This window comes from Musca autumnalis, unplaced genomic scaffold, assembly GCF_047663935.1.
Source record: "Musca autumnalis isolate F117 unplaced genomic scaffold, ASM4766393v1 scaffold_1, whole genome shotgun sequence".
NCBI classification, from domain to species: Eukaryota; Metazoa; Arthropoda; class Insecta; order Diptera; family Muscidae; genus Musca; species Musca autumnalis.
Window position 1 is genome coordinate 23,309,359 of NW_027411644.1, and position 25,572 is coordinate 23,334,930.

The following is a 25,572-nucleotide window of genomic DNA, read 5'->3' on the forward strand; positions in this document are numbered from 1 at the left end:
CCAACACCAAGTGCCGCTCGTGGAGCCTATAATACTAAATGATGATGAGGACAGGCAGACAGACAGACAATATGGGGTATGGTGCTTGATGCTGTAAATGATGATGGCTCTGCAATCAAGAGAGTGGTGGTACACTGTGGCAAAAACTCCTTTGATGCAGTACCGTGGTGTTTGTCTGGGGGTGTGATGCTGGAGGAGGGTATGATCTGCATCAAACTGCTTACCTATTTCATTGAGAAGAAAAATAATTACATTGCTGTTTTTTCTCTTCGTCTTCTTCTTCGTCTTATGTATTAAGGTGGCCTAATGTATGATACTGAGTGATGCCTCTGGGAATTTGTTGTTGTTGTTGGTGTTTGATCAATCAGTGTTTTAGCCTGAGAAGATGTAACTTCTTGTTGTTGGTATTGCATGTCAATTGTAAATTTACCATACCTCCTCTTCTTTGCCAACTAAATTGTGTGTACATCATAATGTATAATTTTTTAGCTATGGTTAGGCAGGGGGGGGTTTTCAATTAGGGCCAACTATAATGTTATGACACTTGCTGTGGAAAAAAAGACTATGCAATTGAAAATTACTGTTATTACCACAATTAAAAAAAAAACGACATAAACCAAATAAACAAATCGCAAAATTTGCCATGGAAAATTAAGGAAACTTCTATGGAAATCAAGGCATCTGGAACTTATATGTTGGTAGAATTATTGCAGATTTTAAATCATTAGCGATTTGTTTTCAATTTAAGCAAAGCATTTTAATGAACTCTATATACCCTACACCACCCTATGGTAAGGGTATTATGTGTTAGTACATTTGTATATAACACGCCTAAGGAAAAGAGATAGACCCATATTTCCTTCTAGGGATATGCATAGAATCACTTTCTGAGTCGATTTATTCATATCCGTTCGCCCGTCCGTTCGCAACGTACAGGTCGCATTTATTGTTCGATTTGGCTGAAAATTGGGGAAGATTATTTTTTTAGCCTAATGAAGAACGCTATTGCTTTTGGTGAAAATCGGTTCAAATTTGGATATAGCTCCCATATATATTTTCGCCCGATTTGAGGTATTTGATGCACCAAACACGCTGTATCTGTCCAATTTTGATGAAATTTGGAATGTGTAACGGAATTTGGTCTAGAAATAAGTGTGCCAAATTTTATCGAAATCGGTTCAGATTTGGATATAGCTCCCATATATATTTTCGGCCGATTTTTGGTATTTGGTGCGCGAAAGACGTTATATATGTCCGATCTCAATGAAATTTGGAATGTGTGACGGAATTTGGTCTAGAAATAAGTGTGCCAAATAATATCAAAATCGGTTCAGATTTGGATATAGCTCCCATATAAATTTTCGCCCGATTTAAGGTATTTGGTGCACGAGACACGTTATATATGTCCGATCTCAATGAAATATGGAATGTGTGACGGAATTTGGTCTAGAAATAAGTGTGCCAAATAATATCAAAATCGGTTCAGATTTGGATATAGCTCCCATATAAATTTTCGCCCGATTTAAGGTATTTGGTGCACGAGACACGTTATATATGTCCGATCTCAATGAAATATGGAATGAGTGATGGAATTAAGTCTATAGATAAATGTGCCAAATTATATCGAAATCGGTTCAGGTTTGGATATCGCTCCCATATAAATTTTCGGCCGATTTTTGGTATTTGGTGCACGAAACACGTTATATATGTCCGATCTCAATGAAATATGGATTGTGTGACGGAATTTGGTGTAGAAATAAGTGTGCCAAATTTTATCGAAATCGGTTCGGATTTGGATATAGCTCCCATATAAATTTTCCCCGATTTAAGGTATTTGGTGCACGTAACACGTTATATATGTCCGATCTCAATGAAATATAGAATGTGTGAGGGAATTTGGTCTAGAAATAACTGTGCCAAATTATATCGAAATCGGTTCAGATTTGGATATAGCTCTCATATATATTTTCGGCTGATTTTTTGTATTTGGTGCACGAAACACGTTATATATGTCCGATCTCAATGAAATATGGAATGTGTGACGGAATTTGGTCTAGAAATAAGTGTGCCAAATTATATCGAAATCGGTTCGGATTTGGATATAGCTCCCATATATATTTTTGGCCGATTTGAGGTATTTCATGTACCAAACACACTGTATCTGTAAAATTTTGATGAAATTTGGAATGTGTTACGGAATTAGGTCTATAGATAAATGTGCCAAATTATATCAAAATCGGTTCAGATTTTGGATATAGCTCCCATATATATTTTCGGCCGATTTAAAGTATTTGATGCACCAAACACGCTGTATCTGTCCAATTTTGATGAAATTTGGAATGTGTTACGGAATTAGGTCTATAGATACATGTGCCAAATTATATCAAAATCGGTTCAGATTTGGATATAGGTTCCATATAAATTTTCGGCCGATTTTTGGTATTTGGTGCACGAAACACGTTATATATGTCCGATCTCAATTAAATACGGAATGTGTGACGGAATTTGGTGTAGAAATAAGTGTGCCAAATTTTATCGAAATCGGTTCGGATTTGGATATAGCTCCCATATAAATTTTCGCCCGATTTAAGGTATTTGGTGCACCAAAGACGCTATGTATGTCTAATTTTGAAGAAATTTGGAATGAGTGATGGGATTAGGTCTATAGATAAATGTGCCAAATTTTATCAAAATCGGTTCAGGTTTGGATATAGCTCCCATATATATTTTCGCCCGATTTAAGGTATTTGGTGCACGAAACACGTTATATATGTCCGATCTCAATGAAATACGGAATGTGTGACGGAATTTGGTCTAGAAATAAGTGTGCCAAATAATATCAAAATCGGTTCAGATTTGGATATAGCTCCCATATATATTTTCGCCCGATTTAAGGTATTTGGTGCACGAAACACGTTATATATGTCCGATCTCAATGAAATATGGAATGTGTGACGGAATTTGGTCTAGAAATAAGTGTGCCAAATTATATCGAAATCTGTTCAGATTTGGATATAGCTCCCATATATATTTTCGGCCGATTTAAGGTATTTTATGTACCAAAGACGCTATGTATGTCTAATTTTGATGAAATTTGGAATGTGTAACGGTGTTTGGTCTAGAAATATATGTGCCAAATTATATCGCAATCTGTTCACATTTGGATTTAGCTCCCATATATATTTTACCTATTCACAGTGGTGTAGGGTATCATATAGTCGTCCCCGCCCGACTTTGATCCTTTCCTTACTGGTTTTGAATTGGGTGAAGCCAACAATCAGTTAATGTGTCTCATGGCAGTTTCATTCGCAGCCTTAGCCTGCCTGTTTGGCATATTTTTTTCTCACACAGTTAAAGCAGTTCGGCTTCTATTATTTCATTCATGCTTAAATTTATCCTCATGTCATGGTATAAGTTCTTATGTCCAATCATTATGACTGCTCGGTAAATGATCAAACATAACCTTTGACCTACTCATATTGTTTGACACAAAAATACCATGGAAAAAACATGCAGGCTAATAGAGGGCTTACATTTCCAGCCAAATTACGAACACATGATTTATTGAAAAACGCAATTTTTTATATAAGATATAACAATTAGAATAGTACACACACATGTCCCTAAAATGTTTCTCCTCTTGAACCCCTCCGCTAACCCGCATTTATGACATCCAACTAAGCATTCATAATGAGTATTTCCTCTTCTCTTTCTATCTGCACTTTTGTGTCTAATTCTTAATTTACGATATCTTTACGTGTCGTTTAACATTTTATTTTTGTATTTTTAAATTGTCTTGGCTAATATTTTTCTCCATTGGCTAAGGTGGTGATGATGGTGGTGGTTGTGGTTACATTAGAGAGGTGTCTAATGGCCATCTAAGCGCGCAGCAACATGTGTCTGGTTGCATTTTGTGTTTTTTTTTTTTTCTTTACAAATTTTCTTGGACACATTAATGGCGATAAAGATTTTATCGTTAGATAGAGCTTAGACGAGCCGCCAAGTCAGTCAGCCGTCAGTCGGTATTGCATGTCCAGCTTAATTTTATTCTACAAATTTAGCAGACGTTATAGCGGAGGGGTTTTATGAAATGAGTCATAATTCTGTTTTAATTATAGCAACAGGTCAATGGACTTCTGTAGATATAATAAATGTCTTTAGGTATAAAACAAAAACCAGCAGTCCATAATGATTAAAGAGATATAATAGACGGACCCGCATTAAGACACAGTTCTACTGCGGATTCACATTCCATGAAGTTTTGACGTATGTAAAAGCATCCGATAAATGTAGTTTTTCCATTGAAGAAAATTTTTTGAAGGTGGTCTACAAGATATATAAGTTCTCCCATACAAAAGTTCACCGGTGATGAATTTTTTAATACAAAAGTTCACCGGAGATGAATTTTCTAATACAAAAGTTCACCGGAGATGAATTTTCCAATACAAAAGTTCACCGGAGATGACTTTTCCCATACAAAAGTTCACCGGAGATGACTTTTCCCATAAAAAAGTTCACCGGAGATGAATTTTTTAATACAAAAGTTCACCGGAGATGACTTTTCCTATACAAAAGTTCACCGGAGATGACTTTTCCCATACAAAAATTCACCGGAGATGACTTTTCCTATAAACTCTTCCTATAAATACACATCTTGCTATGTAGTCATTGACAGATTAATCAATATCTCTTAAGTAACCTCGTAACGAAATTCAAGGGTAGGCCAGCTAGGCAACATGTCACCCCTTAGATCTCCTATAGACAAAATATTTCATAGAGAGGCATTCAATTTATGCGAAGCCTCGAATAAAGGTATATTGTATAGCAAAAAAATCCAAATGTGAACAGATTACGATATAATTTGGTATATGTATTTCTAGACCAAACACCGTCACACATTTCAAATTTCATCAAAATTAGACATAAATAGCGTCTTTGGTCCAGCAAATACCTTAAATCGGACGAAAATATATATGGGAGCTATATCTAAATCTGAACCGATTTTGATATTATTTGGCACATTTATCTATAGGCCTAATTCCGTAACACATTCCAAATTTCATTAAGATCGGACATATATAATGTCTTTCGTGCACAAAATACAAAAAATCGGCCGAAAATATATATGGGAGCTATATCCAAATCTGAACCGATTTTGATATTATTTGGCACACTTATTTCTATACCAAATTCCATCACACATTCCAAATTTCATTGAGATCGAACATATATAACGTGTTTCGTGCACCAAATACCAAAAATCGGCCGAAAATTTATATGGGAGCTATATCCAAATCTGAACCGATTTCGATATAATTTGGCACCGTTATCTATAGACCTAATTCCAGCACATATTCCAAATTTCATCAAAATTGGACAGATACAGCGTGTTTGGTGCACCAAATACCTTAAATCGGGCGAAAATATATATGGGAGCTATATCCAAATCTGAACCGATTTTGATATAATTTGGCACATTTATCTATAGACCTAATTCCGTAACACTTTCCAAATTTCATCAAAATTGGACAGATACAGCGTGTTTGGTGCATCAAATACCAAAAATATATATGGGAGCTATATCCAAATCTGAACCGATTTTGATATAATTTGGCACATTTATCTATAGACCTAATTCCGTAACACATTCCGAATTTCATCAAAAGTGGACAGATACAGCGTGTTTGGTGCATGAAATACCTCAAATCGGCCGAAAATTTATATGGGAGCTATATCCAAATCTGAACCGATTTCGATATAATTTGGCACACTTATTTCTAGACCAAATTCCGTCACACATTCCAAATTTCATCAAAATTGGACAGATACAGCGTGTTTGGTGCACCAAATACCTTAAATCGGGCGAAAATATATATGGGAGCTATATCCAAATCTGAACCGATTTTGGTATAAATAGGCACAGTTATCTATAGACCTAATTCGATCACACATTCCACATTTCATCAAAATTGGACAGATGCAGCGTGTTTCGTGCACCAAATACCAAAAATCGGCCGAAAATATATATGGGAGCTATATCCAACTCGGAACCGATTTTGATATAATTTGGCACATTTATCTATAGACCTAATTCCGTAACACATTCCAAATTTCATTGAGATCGGACATATATAACGTCTTTCGTGCACCAAATACCAAAAATCGGTCAAAAATATATATGGGAGCTATATCCAAATCTGAAACGATTTCGATCAAATTTGGCACACTTATTTCTAGACCAAATTCCATCACACATTCCAAATTTCATTGAGATCGGACATTTATAACGTCTTTCGTGCACCAAATACCAAAAATCGACCAAAAATATATATGGGAGCTATATCCAAATCTGAACCGATTTTGATATAATTTGGCACATTTATCTATAGACCTAATTCCAGCACACATTCCAAATTTCATCAAAATTGGACAGATACAGCGTGTTTGGTGCATGAAATACCTCAAATCGGCCGAAAATATATATGGGAGCTATATCCAAATCTGAACCGATTTCGATATAATTTGGCACACTTATTTCTAGACCGACTTCAGTCACACATTCCAAATTTCATCAAAATTGGACAGATACAGCGTGCTTGGTGCATCAAATACTTCAAATCGGCCGAAAATATATATGGGAGCTATATCCAAATCTGAACCGATTTTGATATTATTTGGCACACATATTTCTATACCAAATTCCGTCACACATTCCATATTTCATTGAGATCGGACATATATAACGTGTTTCGTACCAAAAATTGGCCAAAAATATATATGGGAGCTATATCCAACTCAGAACCGATTTTGATATAATTTGGCACATTTATCTTTAGACCTAATTCCGTAACACATTCCAAATTTCATCAAAATTGGACAGATATAGCGTGTTTGGTGCACCAAATACCTTAAATCGGCCGAAAATATATATGGGAGCTATATCCAAATCTGAACCGATTTTCACCAAAAGCAATAGCGTTCTTCATTAGGCTAAAAAAATGATCTTGCCCAATTTTCAGCCAAATCGAACAATAAATGCGACCTGTACGTTGCGAACGGACGGACGGACGGATATGCATAAATCGACTCAGAAAGTGATTCTATGCATATCCCTAGAAGGAACTGTGGGTCTATCTCTTTTCCTTAGGCATGTTACTCACAAATGCACTAACACATAACACCCTTACCACAGGGAAGTTTTATACGGGTAACGAATACTAAATACCAAATTTCAGCCAAATTTCAGGAGGAATATTGAGGCCACAACCTTCAAAATACCGAAAATCGGGAGGTACCGTTCTATGAAGGCGTGGACTATACCGACAAATTTAGAGGGAAATGAAGATTAAGTGCCAAATTTCAGCCATTTCGGTGGTATATTGAAGCCACAACCTTCAAAATATCGAAAATCGACAGGTAAATTTCGATGGGGGGCAATATGAAGGCGTACACCTATACCCACAAATATCAAGAAGACTAAATACCAAATTTCAGCCATGTCGGGCTAATATTGAGGCCACAACCTTCAAAATACCGAAAACCGTGAGGTACCGTTCTATGGGGGCTATGTGAAGGCGTGGCCCTATACCCACAAATATCAGGTGGAAAGTTTTGCACGCCCAACGAAGACTAAATACCAAATTTCAGTCATTTCGGAGGAATATTGAGTCCACAACCTTCAAAATACCAAAAATCGGGAGGTACCGTTCCATGGGGGCTATATGAAGGCGTGGACCTGTAGTTACAAATTTCGGGGGGAAAGTTTTATACCCCAAGTGAAGACTAAATACCAAATTTCAGGAGGAATATTGAGTCCACAACCTTCAAACTACCGAAAATCGGAAGGTACATATCTATGGGGGCAATATGAAGGGGTTGACGTATACCCACAAATATCAGGTGAAAATTTCGGAGGAATATTGAGTCCCCAACCTTCAAAATACCGAAAATCGGCAGGTACATTTCCATGGGTGCTATGTGAAGGCGTGGACCTATACCCACAAATATCAGTTGGAAAGTTTTATACGACCAATGAAGACTAAATACCAAATTTCAGCCATGTCGTATTAATATTGAGGCCACAACCTTCAAAATACCGAAAACCGGGAGGTACCGTTCTATTTGGGCTATGTGAAGGCGACGCACATAGGAGTAATGTATGTTAAAAGTTGATTAAAACTCCTAAAACCCTCATTTATAATCCGATTGATATAATATTTTGCACAAATCATATCTTTGGTCCAAGGACTATTTTTGTAGAAAATAATGAAAATCGGTCCAGATTTAGATATAGCTCCCATTTATATATTAGCATCGGATATGAGGTAAATAATGCACTAAAAGCGCAATATATATCCGATCAAGCTAAAAATCGGTACATGCATCCAGAACGAGACCAGAAAACAGTGTGTCAATTTTGGTTCAAGATTTATATAGTTATATATCCATTCGATTTTTTATTTCTATTATTATTTCTAAATTACTCCACTTTTATATGAGAAAAAAACGTGATTTTTCGGAATGGCGCAAATTTATATCAAAAGTTATGAGTCATTCTGATAAATAAAAGCCCCGCTAATAAGGTAGACCAAAAATTAGTGTTGGCAAACGTTACTAAAATATTTTTTATATTATTTTACATAAATTATTCCAATTTTACTTCAGAAAAAACATGATTTTTCGGAATGGCGCAAACTTATATCAAAAGTTATGATACATTCTGATATATATGAGACCCGCTTATAACACAGACCAAAAATTAGTGTTGGCAAACGTTGCCAACATATTTTTTTATATTATTTTACATAAATTATTCCAATTTTACATCAGAAAAAACGTGATTTTTCGGAATGGCGCAAACTTTTATCAAAAGTTATGATACATTCTGATATATAAGAGACCCGCTTATAACACAGACCAAAAATTAGTGTTGGCAAACGTTGCCAAAATATTTTTGTAATTTTTATAAAATTGTTTTACATAAATTATTTAAATTTTACTTCAGAAAAACCAGTGATTTTTCCGAATGGCGCAAACATTTATCAAAAGTTTTGATTTAGTCTGATAAATAAGAGCCCCGGCTATAAGACAGATCAAAAATTAGTGTTGGCAAACGTTGCCAAAATATTTTTTTAATTTTTTTAAAATTGCTTTACATAAATTATTCCAATTTAACTCCAGAAACAAATTTAAAGGTTTTCATGATTGCAGTGGAGAAAAATAGGATTATTTCAGATTGGCGCAACTGTGCGTAGCGTATTATCTTTGAATCAGCATAATCTGCAGAATCTTGCATAAAACATCAAAAGTAACTATGGTCCGCAAACGTTCGCATCATGTAGTATTTCACCATTGAAATTTGAGTTATCATAAAAGATATCTATGAATGATGGGATGTATCTCAATAAACTAATAGTGAATATGCAAAAACAATTATCTTTGGCGATTTTTATGACCTCTAATACACATGAGTACAAATAAAATAAGTAGATTTGGCGAACGCTGGAACCAAAATATATTTCTATTTTGTAAATGTTTTTCTTAAATACTTCCATATTTAAATATTTCAATGGTTTTAGTTGATAAAAATGAGATTTTTTCAGAATGGCGCAAATATGCGCAATATATTAAGATTGGATCTAATGTTGGAGACTTCAGTGCATAAATCACCAAAAGTAATTATGGTCCGCAAACGTTCGCATCATGCACTTTCTCACTTTTGAAATTTGAGTTATCTTAAAAATTATCATAAAAAATATGCATGAAGGAAGAGACGTACCACCATTATTAAAGAGTGAAGCTGCACAAACAATTTAGAACTTTTATAAGCTTATCTTGTTCGGAGAATATACAAAAACAAAAAACCTTGAAAATTATAAATTTTCGCGAAAATATTTATATTTCAATTTTCACTTCATTTTATAATATTTGAACATGTGCTTTTTTGCTTTCATTATAGCTGAAGTCAATCGGCTGCTGCTTTGAATTGGTTAACCGCAGATAGTTGCGGATGGTCATAGCGAAAGGGGTAAAGGGTCAGGTGACTGTTTACCAATAGTTTGTTTTTAAAAACGCGATTTTTATATGTTGAGTTTTGATCAACTTTTGGCATATATTACCCGTATGTGCGACGACCTGTAGGTACACATTTCGGGGGAAAAGTTTTATGCGACCAACGAAGACTAAATACCAAATTTCAGCCATTTCGGAGGAATATTGAGTCCCCAACCTTCAAAATTTCAGCCATTTCGGAGGAATATTGAGTCCCCAACCTTCAAAATACCGAAAATCGGCAGGTACATTTCTATGGGTGCTATGTGAAGGCGTGGACCTATACCCACAAATATCAGTTGGAAAGTTTTATACGACCAACAAAGACTAAATACCAAATTTCAGCCATGTCGGATTAATATTGAGGCCACACCCTTCAAAATACCGAAAATCAGGAGGTACATTTCTATGGGGGCAATATGAAGAAGTGGACCTATACCGACAAAATTCTGGGGAAAAGTTTTATACCCCAAATGAAGACTAAGTACCAAATTTCAGCCATTTGGGTGTGATAAAACCTTAAAACCTTAAAACCTTAAAAATACCGAAAATCGGTTGGTACCGTTCTATGGGGACTATATCAAAACGTGGACCGATATAGTCCATTTGCAGTACCAAACATCCTAAGAGTAATAGAAACTTCTATACCAAATTACAAACAGTATGGTTGTAACAACAATGTTTATGGTTGTGACAACAATGTTCATGGTCGTAAAAACCATATATATGTTATTTTATCTATTACGTTCCAAGTCCCCATATATTTTCCCTGGTGTCGTGAGTTCAACCGAATAACTGATTTCGAGTCACAGACCGTAATTTTTCCCCAGTTGTGGTTAAACATTCTTTAAATGCCTCACATGTCATTGAGCTAAAAATAGAATCGCGTTATCTAAAGTAGTTTGTATTTATCGCATTGAATCATTTCACATTATTCCTGTAGCATTAAATAATCTAACGAAGTTGACTTACACTAAGTTGTTATTCGACAATACTGAAAACGCCAGCCAAATTCTAATTATTCCCGTTCATTCTAATTATATTCTCATCATTAGGAGATGGTCACACCGTTAAGAACTTGTCCCAGAGAATGTGAAGTTAATTGATTGGAATTTATGAGACATTTCAAAACTTGGCAGATGATGTTACAATCAAATAAAATGGCAGAGAAACAGCCACAGAATGCTCTCTAAATCAAATCAATTAATTTAAAACTAGTTATGAAAACATGTGCTAAGCGATCATGTAAACCGTTTCATACAGTTAGATAATAGTACAGGGGCTCAATTCTTGTTCTATGAAAATATGAAATGAAAACTTTTATAAAGGAAATAAATGTCAAACGAAACGTAGTTGGTCTGTTCCAGTACTGCAAGAATCTACTAATATTTACTATTTTTTCCGATAACATAAAGGGAAAATGCTATCGTAGTAAAAAAATAGTAGCTTCTTGCAGGTTCTGGAACAAAGCATTTGTAAAGCAAATATTTTTGTTTTAAAATTTTCATAGATTAAGAATCCAGCCCCAGTTTTATTTTTGAAAAAAGGAAAAAATAAAATGCCTGTTCCAGAACCTGCAAGAATCTACACATTTTTACTACGATAACAATTTTTCCTTTATGTTATCGAAAATATTAGTAAAATGTTGTAGATTCTTGGAGTTCTGGAACAGACCAAAAATATTTTTAGGAAAATAAATGTTTTATTTTTTCACATATTCAATAGAAATAACAAATTTAATAGCCGTTTTAATGTAAACATGCCATAAAATATAACTAGGGAACTAATAGCATGTTTATATAAGAACTTTTTGCCGGGTAACCTCTTTTATGAGGATTTATTTTAAATATGCAATGAAATTTACAGTGTAAACCCACTGGATTTAATACAGCACATTGTAAATGTATAATAATTAGGAAAATATTAATTTCTCTTTTTGAATGAAATCTAATTTTAATTTTGTTTTCCTCTTGTTTCAGGGTTTTGAGACCTCCAGGTGGTGGCACCAGTGACATTTTCGGAGGTGATTTGCCACAAACTCCACGCAATGTCAAAAATCACATGCAATCAAACATATTCTCATGTGAAAAGGATATTGTTAAAAATAATGGTATGTTATGAATGAATCATTTGAATATCATTTCATACAACTTTTTAAATACATATTTTAACACATTTTATGCTATATAAATATTTATTAATAAACAAATATAAATGCTTTGTAAACCTCTTTTATTTAAATGTGTATAAGGCTTTGACATCAAAACGAAAAAAAAACCTTGCCATATACCTATATTCTCTTTTTTTTCTTTAAAGTGTAAATACAAATGTTTTGCTTGTCTCAAAGATATTTTTTTAATTTTTTTATAATGTTTTCTTTTAATTTTAATTCATTAAAACTGAATAGAAATTAAAAAACAAAAAACAATTCATTAAGAATTCTTTGTCTTATTTTCTACTTTTTTCTTTCTTTCTTTTTCTCTTTTATACCAAAAACCATATCCATTTATTCTGTTCCTTCTTTCTTTTTGGTGGATTTCCATACTAAAAAAAAATAAATAAAAACAAAAACCAAATAAACAAAACAACACAAATGTGCAGTACGACAAGGAGCTCACAGATTCTATTTCATCGGTATAGTTGTTGTTGTTCTTGTTAGATATAAATTTGTTTTGATTAATTTCTTTATTTTATTGTTCCTTTTTCCTTTGTTGTTGTTTGTTAAATTGTTTTTATTGTCACCCAACACGCAAATCCTTTTGCCACCATGTTGTTTAACTTTAAAACGAAATACACAAATAATCAATTTGTTTGGCTTTGGCTTCTTGGCGCCTTAAGCCACCCCCTTCTTAATGTACACACTTTGTTTTATTTGGGTAATTTTAGTTGTGGTCCAAATATAATCACCATATACTCACATTCACACTGCTCTGCAAAATACCACCGACCCAAGCAAAACAACAAACACTTAACTAATCAAATGACAAACACATCATCACCCAGAATCCTTTAACGGCAATCCTCCTTCACAGCCACCCACAAAACAAACATCTAATTAACATTAAGAGCTAAGCTGCTGCTATATTAGAAACCCTTTGAAATCTCTTTTCTTTTGCATATATGTATGTAAATAAATTGCTAGAGTCTCACTAGAAATAGTAGATTTTGTTTAAAAAAATTGCGTAATATATTGTTAAAAATCGAATTTAATATATTTACATATAATTTTAACAAAACCCAACAGTTACGTGCTGTTTTATGTATAGCTATGTATGTGTATGTAGGTATTTCTTGGGAAGAGAAATGTCTCTCCTATTATATTATCTATCGGTGATTTTCTTTCATTTTTCCTTGCGAACAATGTCACAATAAAAATATGAAACGTTATTGTGTTGGAAAAAATGACATTCGTTTTTTACAAAGCAACACATATTGGTGGACATAACACCCGAGTATGACCCTTTTCAAAGGGATTTATCTCTCTCTCTCTCTTTCCCTGCCTAAATAATCGTGTATACATATGTCTATCCACACGATGTTCTTTTTTGGGACAACAAAATACATGAATGCTCCTCACCCATCGACGATTTTCCACCTACAAATGTTGGTTAAGAAAAACCCATGGCACAATAATACAGGTACAGTGGCAAAAACGGCTGGTTATCACACTAGTTGTCAAAATTCATTATTGTGAATAAAAACACATACAAAATGTAAACAAGCAATTCAGAATAATACATTATTGTGACCAAATTTGACGTTTGGTATAATTTGATGTAACACCTTCTTATTTCACCATGAAAAAACCTATGTGACATTATTCGTGGGAGCATCGTGTTTGCCAAACAACGAGAAAGATTGACAAGCAAATACATGGTACGTTCAGTGCGTGTCACATGTGTGAGGTCTTTAAGCCGCATTTACATCAAACATGTTTTAGTAAAACGACTCATTTCCCTTATCAATTTCATTGGCTATCAAATAAATGACATATTTTACCAAAAAATACGATGTATGTAATATGATGTAAAGGAGGCAAATTATAATCAATGCAATCATTATTTTTTAATTTTTATGTATAGTTTGTAAGAACGATAATGTTTAATATTTTATTTATAGAGTAGCTATGAAGTAAGGTGGAATCTTTGTAATTATATCTGAATTGGCCATTGAGTTATCCATATGGCTTCGATTGCAAAGTAATGAAAAAAAAAAAATAAAAAAAAAAATAAAATAAAAAAAAAAAAAACCAAAGTGGGTATAACTACCCCACGTCGACGATGTCCACCGATTAGTGTTTTTTACCAAATATGTGACATTATTTGGGAGAACATCATTCTGAAACTGAAACCACAACTTAAATCGTACGTTCAGGTGTATGACACATTTCTGAGGGCTGTAAGCCACATTTACATCAACCTCATCGACGATTTTCCACCTACAAATGTTGGTTAAGAAAAACCTATGTGACATTATTCGTGGCAGCATCGTGTTTGCCAAACAACGAGAAAGATTGGCAAGGCAAATAGCAGCGTACGTTCAGTGTGTGTTACATTTGTGAGGTCTTTAAGCCGCATTTACATCAAACATTTTTTAGTAAAACGACTCATTGCCGTTATCAATTCCATTGGTTATCAAATAAATGACATATTTTACCAAAAAACCAAAGTGGGTATAACTACCCCACGTCGACGATGTCCACCGATCAGTGTTTTTTACCAAATACAGTTAGGCAAGAAATGTATTGCAAAAACCAAAATTGTAGAAAATTTCATATTTCTTGTTCGTTTATGGCAACAAGTTATGTAAAAACTATACGGTTTTTTGTGCAAATTTCTTGCTATAGGTCCTTACAACAATATTCCGTCAAAACATGCAAAGGTTATTTGCGATTTATAACAAATACGGTCAAAAATAAGAATTAACTACTATTTGGGGGTGACAATAAAAGTATTGCAAAAATTACCAAATCGATGGTTTCTTCGAGAATTACCAAAGATGTGTTCTTTAATGAGTTGCTATCCACTTTGGACATTCATTTGAGCATTAATGAGCTTATTTAAACCAAAAAATTAGGCTCGGTATGTTCCACTCTAAGGATACTGGTTCCCAATTTTTAGTAAATCTTGATCCTTCGTTGCAGGATGTTTTTGGAGCTTTTTGTTAAATTGGGCCCAAACATTTTATGAGGGTTGATATCAGGATGTTGGTCCGATGCATTTAAGAGTTTTGTGTTGTTATATTACATCGGCAATTTACACAAATAAGATTAACATGTAATTATCTGGTCTTTGGAATGGTGGTAGTTGACTTTGTTTGATCATTCGGGATCGATTTTTCTGACTTTCAGACTAATGAATATTAAATATTTCTTAATAATGTCAGTAGGAATGCCTTCCCAATTATTATTATATCCGTAAACCCAATTTTGCATACTATTTTCCATGTTAAAGAATATAGTACGCAAATATTCGGTATTCCAGCTTCTCCAGTAGCGGTTTAATTTCCACATTTTATGGGTTTTATTGGATTTGACGCAATTTTTTGGATTTATTATGATAGCAGAGGATAATATCTATCCACTTAGCAAAAATTAAATCATATCAATACCATTGGGAGACGAAATAGTGCTCTGTCGTAGGTCGTTCCAAAATACTACACTGGTGTAAATTTTTTCCATATACTTTCCAGAGGTATTTCGATTTTCTCAAAGCCAAAATCGGACTGTTTTGTATTGTTCCATTATGCTACAATATATATTGAGTCAAATATTCATTCTTTGCCTACTTGCCTGTGGCCTATTCGTCATGGTTAATTGTTAATATGGTCCCATGCGTTTTTTACCTGTCTGAAGACCCTCCAGGACGGCATTTTTTATCACTGAACTTTATTACATTCAATACTGTTATTCTATTATTAGCCGCAAAAGTCATAAAAATGCATAATGACCGCAAAAATTTGCAAAAATTTTATAGTTTTATAGTACTGATTTTCCCTTTGCAATACTTTTATTGTCACCCCCAAGTAGTAGTTAATTCTTATTTTTGACCGTATTTGTTATAAGTCGCAAATAACCTTTGCATGTTTTGACGGAATATTGTTGTAAGGACCTATAGCAAGATATTTGCACAAAAAACCGTATAGTTTTTACATAATTTGTTGCCATAAACGAACAATTAATATGAAATTTTCTACAATTTTGGTTTTTGCAATACTTTTCTTGCCTAACTGTATGTGAAATTATTTGGGAGAACATCATTCGTGTTTGCCAAACAACAACTGAAACCACAACTTAAATCGTACGTTCAGTGTGTGTCACATTTGTGAGGTCTTTAAGCCACATTTACATCAACCACGATTTAGTAAAATGCCTCTTTTACATTATCAATTAATTCTATTGAATATTTATCAAATAAACGTATTTGCCCAAAATGATGTCTAACGATATTTGTCTTTGTTACGACTACAATGATGCCAACTGGAGTAAAAATATAAACGTTAATAACTTCTAAACAAGTAGATATTAAATAATATATACTTACTTAGCTGGCCCATTTCAGAACATTTGTTCCATAGACCGAACTAAGAAAAGATCTCCAATTCTCTCTATTTGTTGCTTCGCACTCTGGAATACCGCGCCTTTTCATCTCTTCATCCACTTGTTTGCTCCATCTATTCCTTGGCCTGCCAATTATGCGTGCACCGCCAAGCTGTTCGTATTTATACGCCATTTTAGCGGGTTCATCTTCGCCCATTCTTATGATATGGCCTAGTCAACGCAATCGCTGCATCTGGATACTATTGATGTCGTTGTATAGCAGATACAGCTCGTGGTTCATGCGACGTCGATATTCACCGTCAACGCAGATTGGTCCGTAGATCTTTCGAAGAATTTTTCTCTCAAACACACCAAGCACTGCCATGTCTGCTTGCGCAAGTACCCAGGCTTCGAAACCATACATCAGCACGGGTAGTATCAGTGTTTTGTAAAGCCTTATTTTTGTTTGACGAGTTGTGGCTTTATTTTTAAAGTGCTTACTTAAGCCAAAGTAGCATCTGTTGGCCAATACAATTCCTCTTTTTATTTCACAACTGATGTCGTTTGTTTTGTTTACGGCGGTGCCGAGGTAGACGAATTCTTTTACTACCTCAAAATGATAGGAACCAACTTCCACAGTTGGTCCGAGCTCAATGGACGCATGACGCGTCGACACCATCAACTTGGTCTTCTCACCGTTTACCGCCAGATCCACTTTAGCAGATTCTCCTTCGACCTTCATAAAGGTAGCGGGTACTTCTTTTACTGATCGTCCCATGATGTCTATATCATCAGCATAAGCAAGTAACATGTGGCTATTGGTGTAGATTGTGCCACTTCTTTTGACGCTTGCCTCTCGTATAACCTTTTCTAGCAGGATGTTGAAAAGATCACACGAAAGGCTGTCTCACTTTCCTGAAACCTCTTTTGGTACAAAACTCTTCGGAGAGGTTCTTTCCTATTTTAACAGAGGACCTCGTGTCAGTTAAAGTCATTTTACAAAGCTGGATGAGCTTTGCGGGGATACCAAATTCAGACATGGCTTGGAGTACCTTTGAACGCAGCGGGCTGTCGAAGGCTGCTTTATAATCGACAAAAAGATGGTAGGTTTCGATCTGCATCTTTTGGGTCTTCTCCAGGATATGCCGCAGGATAAATATCTGGCCAATGGTGGACTTGCCAGGTCTAAAGCCGCATTGGTATGGTCCAATTATTTCGTTGACCATGGGCTTTAGTCGTTCGCACAATATCCCTGACACTATCTTGTAGGCGATAGGGAGAAGACTTATGCCCCTATAGTTAGAGCATAAAGTCTTATCTTCTTTCTTATGGACGGGACACAGTATGCTCAGGTTCCAATCGTCGCGTACGCGTTCTTCCTGCCAGATGGAGCTAACTAGCTGATGCATACACCTTATTAGCGTGACGCCTCCGGTTTTGAACAGCTCGACTGGTAAGCCATCGGCTCCTGCTGCCTTATTATTCTTCAGCCGATTTATTGCTGTCTTTACCTCATCTTGGCTGGGCGGTATACATTCAATACCATCTTCTGGGATTGGGACTGTGGTATCTTCGTCGTCTTCGCTGCTATTGGATACCAACAGTTTTGAAAAATGTTCTTTCCATATCCTGAGTACACTATCTGTATCAGTTACCAAATTACCTTGCTGGTCTCTACAGGAGGATGTGCCTGTACCAAAGCCATCAGTTTGATGCTTGACTCTTTGGTAGAATTTTCGGACTTCATTCTGGCTCCTGTACATCTCGATTTTTTCACACTCCCGCTTTTACATCTCTCTCTTTTTCCTGCGGAAAAGACGTTTCTCCTCTCTCCTTTTCTCCCTGTATCTCTCTCGTGTGCTACGCGTTGCTACGGATTGTAAAGTAGCCCTATATGCCGCATTTTTCTCTTCGGTGGCAGCACGACACTCCTGATCATACCATGGATTCCTTGGTGGAGGCCTCTGGTATCCAAGTATGGATTTTGCGGCTGTTTGTATGGAGTGGGCAATGCTTTGCCATTGCGCTGATATGTTATCGGGATGAGGAATGCTTTGATTAAGCAATTGGGCTAGTTGAGTGGAATATGCTGTGGCTATTTGTTGTGATTGCAGCTTAACGATGTCCAACTTCCGTGTTGTGTCTGTTCGCACTTTGTTTGCTACGTTTAATATGCTACGTACCTTTGCCGCAACAAGGTAGTGGTCCGAGTATATGTTGGCACCTCGGAACGATCGTACATCCAACACGCTTGATGCATGTCTTCCATCTATCACAACGTGATCAATTTGATTTCTTGTTCTTTGATCTGGCGACAGCCAGGTGTCCTTATGAATATCGAGATGCTTCAATCTGGTACTGCTAACTACTATGTTTTTTCCCGCTGCGAAGTCTATTAGCCTCATACCATTGTCAGATGTTTCACTGTGGAGACTGAATTTTCCGACTTTTGGGCCAAAGATATTTTCCTTTCCAATTTTGACATTAAAATCGCCTAGAATAATTTTAATGTCATGGGCAGGACAACGGTCATATGTTTCTTCTAAGCGCTCATAAAATATATCTTTGGTCCTTGTCGCCAGTGGGAGCATGAGCGCAAATAAAGCTCATGTTGAAGAATTTTGCTTTTATTCGAATTGTAGCAAGTCTTTCATTCACTGGTGTGAAGCTGGAGACCAGGTGTGTTAACCTCCGACCAACCACAAATCCGCAACCAAACTAATGCTTTATGTCATGGCAGCTATAATACTGTGCGTCACCTTTAGGTGTTGTTGTGACACCTTTCCCATTTCAGCGTATTTCCTGTATGGCAGTAATGTCGGCCTTGTACTTTTCAAGTACGTCTGCCAATGCGTAAACTCCACCTTCTCTATAAAGAGTGCGATCATTCCAGGTGCAGATTCGCAGATCATGGTCCTTAAAACGTTTGCGGGGTTCGTCCACTTTAAAGGGGTTCGTTTTTCTTTTCTTTCGTTTTTTCATAGTAGGCTGTTTTTTTTTCTAGGGGAGGGTTACTAACCCGACGCCCAAACCCAAGTTTTTAACGTGAACGCGCGGTACATGTTGGCTCACTACCTTTAACAGGTGTTAAAGGCAGTTCCCCAGGTGACACCACGGGGAGGTCAGTGTACACTTGGGATGAAAGAGGGACCCAGATAAATCCTGGGCTTTGCCATGTTAAAACCGGTTAGGACCGTTGCTTGGTATCTTCCATCCCCTACGTCAGTCTACTTTACGAAATAAAAATAATTCACGATTTTTTTTTAATTTAAAATTTATAAAGTGCGTTCTAGTTGGGACACCCGATAATAATTCTACAATAACAGCAGTTTGGTAGTAATTCGAACGAATCTTCTTATTCGAATCACTAATTTGGAATCTAAAAATTAACATGGTCTTTTCACTGATAGTTCTTCTCGATTTCCTATTTTAGATCAAATATTATGCCACAAATATGACTAAAAAACACCTTGTTATAATATGCAAATGTAATAGTTGTTTTTATAGTTGTTGTTATTTATATTTTAACAAATTTTTTTATAACATTTGTTTTTGTTATTTTTCTATAACCATAAAAATTACAAATTAATACTAATTTTCTTTTGTTTTTTTTTTATTTTTCTCCTCTCCCACCAAAAAAAACAGGTGATCAACCACGTCGCGCTCAAAAGAATGTTGACTCATATCAACGTCTATTCGGTGAACCTGAGCGCACTGTCACTCCTGCCAAGAATCACATGAGAAGCAACATTCCATTCGGTGCTAATAATGAAGCTGCTCAAACATTGATCACCAATGGCAATGGTCATCATTATAATGGCAAAAGTTCATCAGTTTCATCGGCCTCATCATCGGTCTCTTCATCAACTGAAAATCTTAAAATGAATGGTTACTCCAAAACAGGTAAGGAAAAAAAAAAAAGAAAAAACAACAGCTTTTTTATTTGTGGCAGACGTTGAAATTTTCCATGATCAATTTTTGAGTGTATGGATGGATGGCTATGAAAGGAGAAAGAGTATTGCTTCAGCTCTGTAGTGGGATTCCCTAACACATCGTTTTTTGGTTACCGACAAAAATTGGTAAAATTAAAACGTTAAATAATGAATAAAAAGTATAAATAAAAGTTGACAAAAATGTTGCTAACGGTAGCACTTAGCGAAATCTTTATTTTGGTCGCTAATTTACCGACAAATTTCGTTAATTACCGAAATTATGTGCTCTATAATTTTATCGATTTTGTCGGTACCCAAAAATTGCGTTGGAGAATCCCACTACTGCTCTCTGTTAAAACTTGTAGTTTTTCATATGAAATTTTCAACGTCTGGTTTTGCACATTGCAATAGTTAAATTTCCATTTTTTGTGATTTATGGCGTTCACATTTTTCGATTTTTCTTTTCTTTTTTTAATTTGTTATGGTTTATTTTATTGATTGGAATTTGTTTATTATTTCCCACCTATATTTGTTGTTTTGTTATGATTTGTTTGTTTATTTAATTATTCATTGGGGTGCGGTGTCTTTTTTTCCAGAAACATCATTGTTGTGGAAAATTAGTTTTTCATTGCCATGAATGTGCACAAATAGGAGGAAATTATTAATTATACGGAAGATTATTAGTGACGTTATTTTCTAGTTAAACTCTGTGTCTTCGTGACTATGAAATCAATCAGTTCCGATTGAATCATAATGTTTTTATAGATAAATCTTTAATGACTGATTTACCTTTGAATTTCATTTTCTACAATGTAGTGAAGTTCCCAGAAGACGACTTGTGGAAGTTGAGAAATATCCAACTTCAGCAATTCTTTTGTGTCAGTTTAGGTCTAGGAATCGTTTCCTTTGGAATGTCTGACAGACCAATAAATAGACCATTTAAACGGATTTTTAATATTTCACCTTTTAATAGAACCAGAAATGGGCCACATACAGTCGAACTTCTCTACAACAAGCCTTTTTAAAAGATAAATATGTAATCCCACCCAAAATTGTCAATTTATTGCGAATTTCCCTATAACGTAGTAATTCTTCGTCTCCAGCAGCTACGTTATAGAGAAGATTAACTGTATGTGTTACAGCGCATTTACATCACACGGGATTATTTTGTAAATCTCATATGCTCCCATAGCTCGAATTTTAGGTCATGTTTATATTAGAGCTTTTTGTCGGGTTTACCTCCTTTATGATGATTTATTTGACGTACAATTTAAAACCACTGGATTTACTCAATCCAGTTATATGTAAACGTACTGTTAGGTGCAATTAAATTAGATTTTTTAAAAAATTTGTTATTAATAGCCCGACGATTGACAAACATAAACAACCACACTGTCAATTATCCGTTAATTGAGAAAAAAACTCATGTAAAACTGGTAGTGTGTACTACCTTCATTAATATTATTAAAGGAATTGACAGAGACAACATTATGATAGCATACTTTTAGGCAAATATAAACAATTTTTCAACTGTTTACTGCCAAAAGATGAAGGTTAGGTTAGGTTTGGGAATGTGTAGCCAATATATTGACTACGCCACTCGGAAACCTTTCGGTCCATTGTGATCATCCATAAATCAGAAAAATAAGTTCAGAAGTACCTGCAAAGACAAAAGAAGAGAAACAAGAGAAAATAAAGAAAAAATAGGGTGAGGTTGGGAATGTAATAATTCAATTCAATTCAATTTTAATAAATGGATTATTAAAGATGAAAACGTAATAAAGAAAGGAGGTTGGTTTTATTTGGTGATGGTTAGAAAACTGCCAGAGAAGTAGTTACGCTTATGGGTTGCGCCGTCCCAGCCAATTCAAATTTTTGATGATGTTATTGATGAAAGCATACTCCTGTTAATCTATAGCAACGAGATAAAATATGCTCAATAGTCTCCGCTTCCTCCTCATCTTCACAGAGCCTGCAATAATCCACGCCATCATCCTGTCATTTGCCAATAAAAGCTCGGATGTTGCAATGACCGGTAATGACCCCCGTCAATACCCTGATTTCTGATTTGTTCAAATTTAAGAGTGAAGTTGTTCTGTTTGTTGATAGAGTCGGCCAAATGGTCCTTGACACGTTGCACCTTGGTTCATTATGCAACAGTTCCTTGGCTTGTTCTTCAAAGAACGTCTCCACCTTCCGAAAAACGTGACATATGGGTGGTTTGATAGCATCAGTGATTGCTAGACTTGTTGATTGGGATCCATGTCTTGCCAGTTCATCTGCCGTTCTCGTTTCCCATAATGTCACAGTGTCCCGGTACCCAGCAGAGTCGAACAGCGTTTGTGAGGTTCACCAAAGCAGTTCTACACTCAAGAACATCCTCAGACTTGATGTTGGAGGATTTGATGACTTTAAGAGCCGGCTGACTATCAACGAATATAGTCACCGGCTCTAAGATAAGACTTTTTATCAACTCTGCAGCCATTTTGATCGCGAAGATTTCAGCTTGGAAAACACTACAGTCGCTGTTCAAACTGTATGAGTATTCGAGACAAAGGTGGTTATCATAAACGGCAATTCCCCGTGAATTTTTTCACTTTCCCTCCCTTAAGTTGCAACGGCGGAAAGACGAAATTCACGGGGAAATTTCATTGATGATAACCCTCAAAGCTTTTCGCAGTAGACACCAGCTCCGGTACCTTCTTCCATCTTGGTACCTTCTTCCATCTGTGTAGAAATCCAGACCGTCCAGAGGAGGGTTACTACGGATCCAGTCATCTCTACTAGGGATAACGACCTCAATATCTTCAAATCTTTGGACTGGTGATAAATAGTCGCTGAATTTCCCCTGCTGATTTAAGCTAAGTTTTGGTCCTAGCTCCCGAAGAATGCATGCATGTCCATAGGTGCGCCGTCACGCCAACGATTCAATTCATGTAGCCTTAGGGCACTACATGCTGCTTGTTGTTGTTGTAACAGTGTTTTATTATTATGTTTGTATGTTCGTTCTACTGTTCAATCTGGCTCTGGGTCTATCTCCAGTTCCAGGAAGTTGGCTACTTCGATGGGATGTAACCACAGATCCACTGGAGTCAGATGAGTAGGCTTGGCGGGACAGTTGAATAGGTGCTTAGTATCGTGCGGGCCCATGCCGCATACTGGGCAGATGTCTTGCACGGCGCGATCGATTCCCGCCCAATAGGAATTTAGGCGACTGCAATATCCTGAGCGTAATTGAACCAAAACTACTCTGGTTTGTCGTGGCAGCTGACGCTCTTCAGCAGGTACTGCAACGAAAGCATCTCATTGTGTTGCTTTACTGGAAGAATCTTTGCCAACTCATGTAGATGGTCCACTGAAGATTTGAGGAGGCACCCTGTTGCTGTTCTCAGGGCGACATTCTGGCAGGTTTGAATCTTTTTCCAATTCGTATCACATAATCCCGGGGACCAAACTGGCGCCGCATAGCTTACCACAGACCGACCTATCGCGTTATATGTGGTCAACAAAGTTTCTTTATCTGCACCCCAAGTGCTGCCGGCTAGGTACTTGAGGACCTTGTTCCTACTTTTTAGTTTGTCGCAGATATCTGTGGCGTGCGCGCACGACGTGAAAGTAGTGTCGAATGTGACACCTAAAATTTTGGGGCAGTTTGTGGTCGGAATTCTGCTACCGTCGACCACGACATTCAATTCTCTTCCAAACTGCGCTGTCCATGTGGTGAACAGAGTAAAGTGGCTGTTGATTTTGTGGCGGAAATCTGCATATTCCTCAAATGGAAAAAGGTGGTAAGATCGGTTAAATAGTTGTTCAGTCTCTCACAGATGTTATCGGGATAGGTACCCGTGCAATCATCCGCATACTTTACGATCTCGATGCCGTCTGGAGGGGGCGGAATACAGGAGAGGTAGAGGTTAAACAGTTCCGGAGATATCACCCCACCTTGGGGAACTCCCTGTTTCACCCTTCGGGGTTTGGACATCTTGTTCCTGAATGCCACGTACGACTGGCGTCCACACATATAATTGACCATCCAACGTTTCAATCTTGGCCGAAGGGTTGTCTGCTCAATGTCCTCAAACAGCGTGAAGTGCCTGACCGTATCTAAGGCTTTTGATAAGTCAAGCGCCACCATCACTGTTCTATCGCACGGCCGTCTCTGGTTGAGTCCTTGACAAATATGTGTGGTAATGGCGTGCAGCGCAGTTGTCGTGCTGTGCCGCTTACGGAATCCATGCTGATGATCGGCAACTTGATAGCTATTTCTGATACTGGAGAGGACTAAGGCCTCAAGGGTCTTTGCTACGGGCGACAAAAGCGAAATCGGCCTGTACGCTGGCATCCTTGCCGGGCTTCCGTTGTGGGACCACCCTGCCCATTTTCCAGACTTTGGGAACAATGAGGGTGGATAGCGACAAGTTGAGAACTTTAGTGAGATACTCCACTCCCGGCTCATCCAGCTGCTGCGGCATTACCATGGAGATTCCATCAGGACCCAACGCTTTGAATGATTTAGCGTTCCTGATGTCATTGGCAACATCATCCATTGTAAACTGTGGTGGTTCCTCCTCGGCAGGAAGAGATCTGATGCGCCGTAATACTCTTCTCTTCGCCCTGTCACTCTCGGGGTGCTCGACAAACTATCGATTGAAATAACTTGCGCACCTCTTCGGGTCAGTCAACGTAACGTCGCCAAACGTGACAGAGGTCCTATCTTCCCTTTTTCCAGGGTTCGAGAGTGACTTAACCGTTGCCCACTCATTCACCTATACCGGCTCCAATGTTGCAACTCTTCAGATGATTTAACCACTTGTTCCGCTTATGCTCGCCGACCAGCCTGTTAACTTCCAGTGTCAGCTCCCTGACTCTGGGGCCATTGGGGTTGGTTCGACGAAGCTCATCACGCTCATTTGCTAATGGTCTTACTTTGGGTACTCGACCAGCAGGGATATGGCGAGTGGCTACAGCAGTGATGATGTCTCGGAACGTCCTTTCCGCTACCCGAACTTCAGAAGGATTGGGCAGTTCTCTGAAGCGGTGATTGGTGAACCC

The 25,572-nt window shown here is 36.7% G+C and overlaps 1 protein-coding gene across 12 annotated transcripts in view; it reads left to right on the forward strand.

The window, feature by feature from the left end:
• Jupiter (microtubule-associated protein Jupiter) overlaps positions 1-25,572 on the forward strand; it is a 363,629-nt gene that overhangs the window by 329,967 nt on the left and 8,090 nt on the right. For 6 of the 12 annotated variants that reach the window (XM_073969974.1, XM_073969909.1, XM_073969944.1 and 3 more), the window contains 3 exons: positions 12,030-12,160; positions 12,652-12,684; positions 20,234-20,491. In XM_073969974.1, coding sequence (XP_073826075.1) covers positions 12,030-12,160; positions 12,652-12,684; positions 20,234-20,491 — 422 coding nt within the window. The remainder of the gene's footprint in view (positions 1-12,029; positions 12,161-12,651; positions 12,685-20,233; positions 20,492-25,572) is intronic. The other 6 variants (XM_073969998.1, XM_073969926.1, XM_073969981.1 and 3 more) reach the window with 1 other exon arrangement.